At 38.1% G+C, this 10,302-nt stretch overlaps 1 protein-coding gene across 1 annotated transcript in view; it reads right to left on the reverse strand.

Moving 5' to 3' along the window:
- Positions 1–4,447, reverse strand: part of LOC149078385 (heterogeneous nuclear ribonucleoprotein 27C-like) — a 29,145-nt gene extending 24,698 nt beyond the window's left edge. The window contains exons 1-2 of the mRNA XM_089242034.1: positions 4,159–4,447; positions 172–212 (exon numbers count right to left, since the gene is read on the reverse strand). Of these exons, the coding sequence (XP_089098160.1) occupies positions 172–212; positions 4,159–4,202 (85 nt within the window). The 5' untranslated portion in view covers positions 4,203–4,447. The remainder of the gene's footprint in view (positions 1–171; positions 213–4,158) is intronic.
- Between the last annotated feature and the right edge of the window lie 5,855 nt (positions 4,448–10,302).

The following is a 10,302-nucleotide window of genomic DNA, read 5'->3' on the forward strand; positions in this document are numbered from 1 at the left end:
AGACACCAACAAAAAGCAGTCTCCAATATTAAGTTTAAAAAAATTAAAAGATGTAAAATGTTGATATTATAATCACAGGGCATATAGCATGTTCATATGTGGTTCAATGAAGAAATATCATTTTTCATAGACAAAGAGTAAAGCTAATCATGGATGTACAAAATAATATACCTTTTGTTGTTTCCCAGCTGAGGCCACCGATGAATAATCTCCTATGGATGAGAGAGAATATACTTATCAATACTCGCAGGAATGTAATAATACTGAATAATAAATAATCAATTCAAATGTATAATGGAAAGTCTTAAATTATAATTTAGTCAACAAAGATAAAAAATATTGTTTTTTACAGCATTCAGTATTTGTACTGGGTCAAATCCTTAGGTGATTTGCCGAAATATTGTATGATTGTATTTTTAAATAATGATTTCATAACAAAAAGTGTTTGATCAATCATTTTTTTAAAGGAGAGAAACAGTCTAAGCTATCCCTGGGCACAGGCTCGTCATTTGAAAAAGGGGGTCAGGCTTTGAAAAATACAATAGAAATGGACAAACAAGGCAGGGCCGTAACTAGGGGGGACAACTACCCCGGGTGGCAATTTTAGGTGGGAACAAAGAACACCATTATAAAATTATTGAATTTTAAAGTTGTGGGAGCAGCAAAATAATGTTTGCAGAGGGTAACTCAATCAAGTTTGCCCCACGAAGGCAAAAATCTTAGTTACGGACCTAAACAAGGTGAACTATATATGTACATATATTTTGTATATGTTCTTCACCCCTCCCCCTGAAAAAATCTGGTTGATCAAAGCTCTGTTAAAAACAATGTCAATGGATTTTTAAATTGGTATTCCCACCTACATTACAAACTAAATGTATTCGTGAAAATCATGTCGAAAATTCCAAGTAATTATAAACAAGCTTAAACACACAGCCATTGGTACCAAAAAAGTTTTTATAAACTGCTAATAATTCCTCAATTTTTCTGTTGATAATTCAGCCTCTAAAACAAAAATTCTCAAGTCCACCGAACTCACCACAGAATAACAGCTATGCATATACAGAGTGTCCCATAATTTCGAAAAATCATGAAAAATAACCTGGGAACTTATATGAAAGCAATAAAAGAACGAGCTAAAAAAGAATTACTAAAACTAAGAAAACAAAAAAAGTCGTCACAAAAGACTGATTACAGTTCAAGAAAATTACATCTAAATTGGTAATTGCATCACAAATTAGATTCCCCACCAATTCAATTGCATATAATTCTAGAAAGAAGCAAACTAAAGGATAAGACACAAGGCTTTTGTGACAGTCATTCATGGAACAATACATTGCTTACAAGTTATTAGGCCACGATGATTCAAGGTGTGACGTTTTGTATACACAATTGGTGAACATGTTCCAGAAATGTGCACAAGGATTACGTTCGAATACAGAAAATCTGCGAATAACCCAAACTATAAACTGTTTTTCAGGCATCTCATTTATACATTATCTGCTTTGTGTGGAAGAAGTAGAAGCTGTGAGGGGTCCAGAAATTCAAGGTGATGCTTCCTGGAAAGAACAACACACTGTCTGTTAATCGTTTCTTCTAAATTCCAGTTCACTTGTTACCCCTCGGGGTAAATGGCTTACATCCCACTAGGGACAGAGCCTGGCCTCGACTGGCCTTAAAGTTCACTTGTTAGAGTATAGTAAGAATGCTTCATTTATACAAGTGAAAAACGTACCACAGATGGGTCTCTTTCATGGAAACAATCCATTGCCGATCTAAACTTATGGAACCCTTTACTATGTTGCTCATAACGAGCTTACCTTCTGATTCTAAATCATAATCATCTTCATAGAGTATTGTTTAAGGTTTCAGAAGCAGTCAGCTCGATTAATCCTTTCTATAATGATTTCTGAATTGCTGTTAATTAGATAGTTTTCGAATTTCTTCTATGTCTTCATCAGTCAACCGTTCTCCATTAACAATCCAGAAAGTGTTTTTGTTTTTGTAGTATGAAATATCTGACTGATGATTTTTTGATACCATAATAACGGGAAATCACAGCAATGAAGCTAACCTTTGTCAATATTTCGAATTTTTCTTGCAAGTTTTCCAATGTTAGAAACAACAGTCTTGAAGAAAAACTTTCGCAGAAGCACCAAAAAAAACTTTAGGAAGGATTTTTTAAATGTTTATTTATAACTCAACTTAGCCTATATTTTGTTCCGATGCGAGAATTATCACTGCAACAGTGTTTTTATAGAAAACTGAGAAAGAGATAGTGTATACGAAAACTGCAAATATCAAAGGCAGACTACATAACAATAATTGTTGGGAGCGGAGCTTTTATGGTTTTGCTACCTATCTGGCTAGATAAAAATTTTGCCACCCTGCCATTACAGTATGGTTTTATTGGCCCACCCATTGTCTGAATTTCCCTCCCGTTTCAATCCCTTCACTGAATATATACAGCATAGTATAATATGATAGGCCTATCACTGTACAAAACTTAGGTGTTGCTGAAGAGAATTTTATGGTCCTGCTTGTGAACAAAGCATAATTTTTTCACCTAAAAATAAAATTTAGACATTGATACATTGACATCCATTCCTTTTTTTGTCCCACCATTATCATAATCTGCACTCAAAAGCGAATTAGTCTGATGCCTACAGTTTATAGCCTGTTCCAAGTGGCTTCTTTACATGCCTCTAACCAATAGATTGATGCGTTTGACAAGGGGACTTTCTGGAAGAAGCAAAGTGCTCTCGTGAACCTGCCATTTGGATGATTTGGCAATCCTATTGGCTAGGTGTGTAGTCTGGCAGCCATGCAGAAGAAAAAAAAAGGTGATCAACTTTACTGGAAGCTTGCCCGATATCCCTGTCCAATGAAAGTATCTCTAATTAGGATAGCGAAATGCTGTGCAGTTGTTAGGATACTGTTTACGATTGCACATCTGCATTGAGAAATAACCAGGTGTGGATTAAATGAGTACTGAACCTATGACACCTTAGAACACCCTTTTGTCGGCAAGTGTCTTGTCAACGTAGGTTACTGCACCCAGCCCATCTTGATGCAATCATACCTCCGTTTAAGGGACACCTCTATCTAAAGCAGTGTTTCCCAAAGTGGGCGAAGGAATGGTTCGGGGGGGGGGGGGCGATAGAAGTTACGGATTTAACATAGGATCCTAGGGGTTCAGTTGAGTTGGGGGGCAATGAGAGAAAAAAATTTCTGAAGAAGGGGGCGATGGAACGGAAAGTTTGGGGAAACTATGATCTAAAGGAACGGTGTTGTGATCTCGGTGTTCATTTGAACAATAAAAAATAATTCATTTACTTCTGAAGGAAGGATACCTCTATTTAAGGGATAAAAGTCTTATCTGAGAGGCTATGGTGCACTTACTACTTTACCACGCACATACACCTCGTTATATCGTCCTCTGCAGAATTTCTAACAAATTGGTTACACATGTTGCCTTAACATATTCTTAACATGTTACTGGAGTTAAGCTTGTTTCACGTTCTGCTTGAGCTGTCATTTCGCTTCCGTATTTTGAAGCGAAGATGGTAAAAAATATGAGATAAAACCATTTTTTGAAGTTTTTCCCATCCTGTTTCTTGAACGTACTCCAGTATCGGAACACATGCTAATATGTTAAATATCCAAATAACTCTACTGAAGAGGAGAAAACGCTGACATTAATATATGAACCTAATTGAACTTAAAAGCTAAATTAAAATATAGTTTTTTTCATGAAATATACTGAAATAATTCAATTGAATAATACAGTTACAAATTTCAGTACAGTGTGGTTTGGAGCTCGAACAGTGGTCTTGGAACTCGAAATAATGTTACTTTCCAGGGAATGTTACAAAAAATCTTCTAGAGCAATAACAGATCTATTTTCCATGGTAAACCAAGCAATGCTTTAGAGGACACTAGAGTTATGAGGAGCCCTGGTTCTGAAACGCCATGCTAGTGTGAACGGCTGTACTCATTGTGGATGGGTTCAATCCCCCATATGTGGACTGAATAAAAAGCGTGAGCGCAACCCCGTGTATACAGTGCGGATTATATTTGAATACTGATTAGCGGGGTAACTCTATAATTTATTAACAGGTTCGCGTACGAAAGAATATGTGTGGAAACCAGACTGACCCGTCCTCCTCGACGTGCATTGGCTGCTCTTGTGAATCTGCCATCTCTTGAGTCGGGATTTTATGAGACTCGTTCACGATCAGAGAGACGAGAGAGAGTGCTCGATGGTGGCGTTCACTCCACGAAGCGGATTAAATGCAAACACCGGTGGCTTTCCCGCCTATGTAGGGTGGACAGCGACAACAACAACATTGGAAAGCACGGACGCAACCACCGGAATGGACTTTGCAACGCCTGGCATCGGAGTTCTATTTCTATGGATTTCTGCATTCTGATCCAAAGCGAAAATGATGCGAAATGAAGCCACCTGGCGGGTGAAGCGTAATCATTCAAGCTCTTGACTTGACTGCTCACTGCGGAGCTGATTTGAACATATTTGATTTATCGGTAGTCTGGTCCAGTCAGTACCGTCTTAAGGCATGGGCCCACCCCGAGCACGGCCCGGGGGCCTCACGAAAATGAGATCTGGTTGAAATTTACGAGAATTTGCCTGGTAGGGCCTCTGAAGGATCACTTGGCCCGGGGGCCCATGATGCTCTCAAGACGGCCCTGGGTCCAGTAGTTCTTTACCTGCGACCCATGGCCCCCACAAGGGGTGGGCTGACAAGGCTCCGGCCCTGGGGCCCGGGAGGATTTTAATCATTTTTTTGTTTTTTCACGCTATAAATTCATCATGAAGGAGGCCCCCGTGAAAGTCTGGTCGGGGGGCCCGTAAAAGATCCCAGCCTAGGGGCCCTGCTTCAGGATGTGGGGGGCCATGCTGCGACCAGATGACCCCATCCCCACTTCGGTCCTTGCGTATTCTAATGGGTGAAAATAGTGATGATGAAATCAGATGAACTAATGTAAATCTGAAGAGACGAAATCAGGTGAAAGAGCACCCATGACAAGTCCGCAACTAAGGGTGAGCTGGCGGGTCTTTCTTTCTTTCAAACCGAGCACAACTCAGGTCTATCACCATCTATGGGCGATTTACTAACTAGTGACTTACACCGGAAGTGTAACTGTGTGTGAATCTAACAGTCTGAGAGCTTATGTAGTGTCGTGTTTGATTTTTCAGTGTCGCCATCTATATTTCAGAAGTGAAGTGACTAATGTGTTTTGATTGAATTATATTTGTATTGTTTTTAGGTCTGTTGCTTTCTGTGGCGAGACTTTTTATAGGGGAGATCGGCTCGTATTCGCGCCTTGAAGTTGGGAACCACAGAAGAACCAGACACACCTCCACGTTAATATTCAAAAAACCTCTAACGAGTTGGGAACCACAGAAAACCAACTTTAGCCGACCACCATTGTGACTACAGTGGGGTTAGCTCGCAGGTCTGGTTAACACCACATAGAAAAAGGTCTCCGCCTGAAGCTTGCGACGTCAGTGAAGAAGTCCTTTTTTCCTATTGCCATTGGATATATAGCAAAAAAGGGTAAAGATATCGCATGCGTTGGCCTGCTATGTCCAATACCTACTGACCCCTCATCGTGGCTCGAACCATATAGAACAGACATGAGTTTTTGTCATACTTTTAAATCACTTCATCACCTCTTTATCAAATGTATGTTGCAATTCGATAACTTTGATAATTTTTCGAATTTTTTATTGCTGTTTTCGTTTAATTAATGTAAATTAATAGAAGTAAGGGAATCAAGTACTGCAGTTCCATGATCCCCACAAGGGAGGAACTGACAGGCATGGAGGTAATTGCATCATGGGCCCCGAGCCAAGGGATTTTTTGGAGGCCCTACCTCAAAAATTCAACTACGTCTCGTTTTTCTGAAGCACCTCTTCTCTTGAGGCCGTTCGGCACAGCTAATACCTTCTAAAGCAGAAGGTGTTGGCCATGGCCCCCCACAAGGGGGAGGATGATAGGGCCCGGGACGATTCTCATCATTTTTTTCATTTTTTCATGCTATAAATTCACTATAAAGGGGCCCATGAAAAGTCTGGTCTGGGGAGCCCGCCAAAGTTCCCATCCTAGGGACCCCGCTCCAGGATATGGGGGCCATGGTGTTGGCACTTCCCGGGGTGGGGGAGGCATGCGTTATGAGGGCACTGACTGAAGTTCGAACAAGGCGTCCTACTTTTTCAGTTTTGAATCTGGTAACCCTATCTGAAGATCACATAATCCGTATTTTCACTTATTTGTTCGATCATCCATATTGTCCGAATTCTTTTGTACGAATTTTGTTACCAAAATTTTCATCTCATAAAAAAAATTTATGCTAAAAAATAACAAATAACTCTTTCTCTTTCTTTTTTCATCATCGCATGAGTTGCCTGAAATTTCGAAATTAGATGGCAGCACAAACTGTATATAAATCAAGCCTCCATCCAGCTTATATTACTTAAGCAGGGTTTTCCTAGGAGCAGGTTTCCTGTACCGCGCACAACGTGATTCGCCCAGCGCGACACGCCGTCCACTCACCAGTAAGAAAACCAGCATGACTGTTTTCAGAACAAAGCGCAATACGCCTGACGACAGCGCTTTACGTCGGGCGTGATTGGCAGACTGCTTCTGGAGGAGTCAAATGCGTCGTGCACCGCGGTTTTGCCGATATTCTCTTTACTCTTCTGTGTTTTATTTTCCTTCCCTTCAAACCGACGACAGAGTAGCTGATGCCAAAGCCATATAATGTACTTTATATAGCCGCCCTGATGCACCTCGCTAGGAAAACACAAACGCTAGCGTGATTATGTAACGTGTTTCTGTCGGCGCGAAATAGTCTAATTCGGTTCACGCTGCGCAACAAACCTATTCCTAGGAAAACCCGGCTTAAGGGTGACAATACGTCCCGTATTTCCCGGGATAGTCTTTCGCAGAAGATAGTCCCGACTTTTTTGCAGAAATGTCCGGTTTTCCATGTATTTCCAACGAAGCCAACTTGACTTTTTATTCTTCATTTCATTCATCAAATCAACGAATAAAATTATCTTCCCAACTCCAGAAAATATATTATGACAATTACGATAACAAATTACAATGTTCAACTCGCGTATTTGTAAGGTTTTTATTTTAATTCACTGCAATGTCAAATTGAGATTCATTTCCCGCGATTAGCAACTTTTCTGTGATTTTCGCATGAAATGGCAACTTTACTCACTTTTGGCCGTATTTTCCCGTATTTTGAAGACGAATTTCCCGTATTTTCCGCGAACAAATATGGTTAGCTTATATAACCTCGATGCAAGCCTCAGAATCTCTGTCGTCTGCTTCTCTCCAGCTTACTTGTTCTGGATGTCTCCTTGTGTCCTACAAAAATAGTTGAACTGGCAGTTTAAACTTCCAGTTCTGTTTGTGAGCTTAGCTTGTAGGGAACCGACTTCTTGTCTGTCGTCTGCTTATTAAGAGGTTCTTTGTTTTGGATGTCTCCTTATGCTCAAATAAAATAACCGAACTTTCTTTTCAAATTTCCAGTTCAGTTTATGAGCTTTGTTTATAAGGAACTGGGAGGAATAAAGAATATAGGTTTTTTAATTAAACTTCATCATCACCACATTAATTGTTTTTAAATATGACATTAGATGGCAGCACATTACTATAAAGTGGAATGTGGAAAAATTCACTTTTTATGATCTTACCTGTCTTCTGCTTGCATGGAGGTCCTTTGTTTTTGATATCTTTCTTGGGCATCGAGCTTATATTACTGGAGGGGGCATCCAGCCGCCGCCACGTCGTCTACATCTAATGCAAGGATACCACGTGACTCGGCGCAAACAAACACTATCCCCATAGAGATCAATGTTAAAATTGCCGATTTTAGCATAGAAAAGCGGAAATTTAGTAAGGTTTTCCGCCGCATCAAATAATTTTAAAAATTGAATTGAATTTTTGACTTTCGAAATATTGAGTTCTCTTAAAGATACGAAGCCTAGAAAATTAAATATAAAATAATGAGCCAGACCTACTTTTGAGGTGGATATTCATGCAATAACATTAATTTCTGCTTTTTATTTATATCTTCTCAAGCACGAAAATGAAAATTAATGTCTCCGTATTGTCTTATATTATCCAAGTGTATCAGTCCTTTTTGAAATTAATTCTGGAATTATTTCTTTATTAATTATTATTTCTATCATTACTTCTGGAATAATTGCTTTAATCAATTCTGGATTTGTTTCTTTCATTAATGCTGAAATTACTTCTTTCATTAATGGTGATATTATTTCTTTCATTAATGGTGATATTATTTCTTTCATTAATGGTGATATTATTTCTTTCATTGATGGTGATATTATTTCTTTTACTAATGCTGGAATTATTTCTTTTACTAATGCTGGAATTATTTCTTTCATTGATTCTGAAATTATGTCTCATTAATTCTAGAATTATCACTTTCATTAACTATGGAATTTTTTGGAATTATCACTTTCATTGATTCTGAAATTATGTCTCATTAATTCTGGAATTATTACTTTCATTAATTATGGAATTTTTTGAGATTATCACTTTCATTAATTCTGGAATGACCACTTTCATTAATTCTGGAATGACCACTTTCATTAATTCTGGAATTATCACTTTCATTAATTCTGGAATTATCACTTTCATTAATTCTGGAATTATCACTTTCATTAATTCTGGAATTATCACTTTCATTAATTTTTTTGAATTATCTTTCATTAACTGGAATTATTACTTTCATTAACTGGAATTATTACTTTCATTAACTGGAATTATTACTTTCATTAAGTCCGGTTTATCACTTTCATTAATTCTGGTTTATCACTTCCATTAATTCCGGTTTATCACTTCCATTAATTCCGGTTTACCACTTCCATTAATTCCGGTTTATCACTTCCATTAATTTTTGAATTATTTTTCATTATCTGGAATTATCACTTCCATTAATTTTATCAATGTCGTCAATGCTGAAAGTATCTCTTTCATTAATTCTGGTTTATCACTTCCATTAATTCCGGTTTATCACTTCCATTAATTCCGGTTTACCACTTCCATTAATTCCGGTTTATCACTTCCATTAATTTTTGAATTATTTTTCATTATCTGGAATTATCACTTCCATTAATTTTATCAATGTCGTCAATGCTGAAAGTATCTCTTTCATTAATTCTGGAATTATCTTTAATTACTCTCGTGAAAGGAATGCCGCATGCGACTCATGAAAGGAACAAATCTAAATGAAAGAAACGGAAATGAATCGATCTGCCTGTTTTTGCTTCAAATAATGCTTGATTAAAGCTGCGGAATTTAATTTATATGGGCCCATAATTAATTTCAAAACACCCTAAACTATATGGATTGATGCAATTGGATAATATAAGACAATACGGAGACATTAATTTTCATTTTCGTGCTTGAGAAGATATAAATAAAAAGCTGAAATTAATGTTATTGCATGGATATCCACCTCAAAAGTAGGTCTGGCTCATTATTTTATATTTAATTTTCTAGGCTTCGTATCTTTAAGAGAACTCAATATTTCAAAAATCGAGAATCCATTACAATTTTTAAAATTATATAGATGTGGTGGAAAACTCGACTAAATTTCCGCATTTATATGATGAAATCGGCAATTTTAACATTGATCTCTATGGGGGATCGTGTTTATTTGCACCGAATCACGTGGTCTTCCGACGAAAGATGTTGGGGGCACCGTTCTCAGCCAGCACCTCCTAGAGATAGAAGGCCTCTGCACTGTCTGCCATAAACGTCATTCAGACTACCTAGCAAGTTTGCCACATTTTGAAACACGGCATCCTATTTCGTTTCTTCTTATTTTGGCGTAGAATCTTCCTAATTGGCTCACAAATACCGCATAGTGATTGGATGTGGGGCATAGAAATCGCCAATTCTGTATACGGTCATTTCTTTTCCTCACAACGATGATACTGGCACGAGCAGGGAATTTTTTCCCCTGAATATTCTGAGGGAAAATGGACTACTTACTGACGTCTCAAGCATACTGCGGAAGCGTTCTATCTCTAGGAGGTGCTCCCTCCATGGTGACGTCATGCTTCCTCTAGTTATATAAGCTCGATGTTGTTGGGTCTTGAAAAAATTACTGAACTGGAAGTTTGATCTTCCAGGTCAGTTTATAAGCTTTGTTTATAAGGAGCAAAGCTGACTGAAGAATTAATTTTTTTATACCTGAGCTTCGTCATCACCACACAAGGCACTTCTGATTCAG

This window comes from Pholcus phalangioides, unplaced genomic scaffold (genome assembly GCF_987345545.1).
Source record: "Pholcus phalangioides strain wild (caught in Gottingen) unplaced genomic scaffold, Ppha-v1.0 ptg000014l_1, whole genome shotgun sequence".
Lineage (NCBI taxonomy): Eukaryota > Metazoa > Arthropoda > Arachnida > Araneae > Pholcidae > Pholcus > Pholcus phalangioides.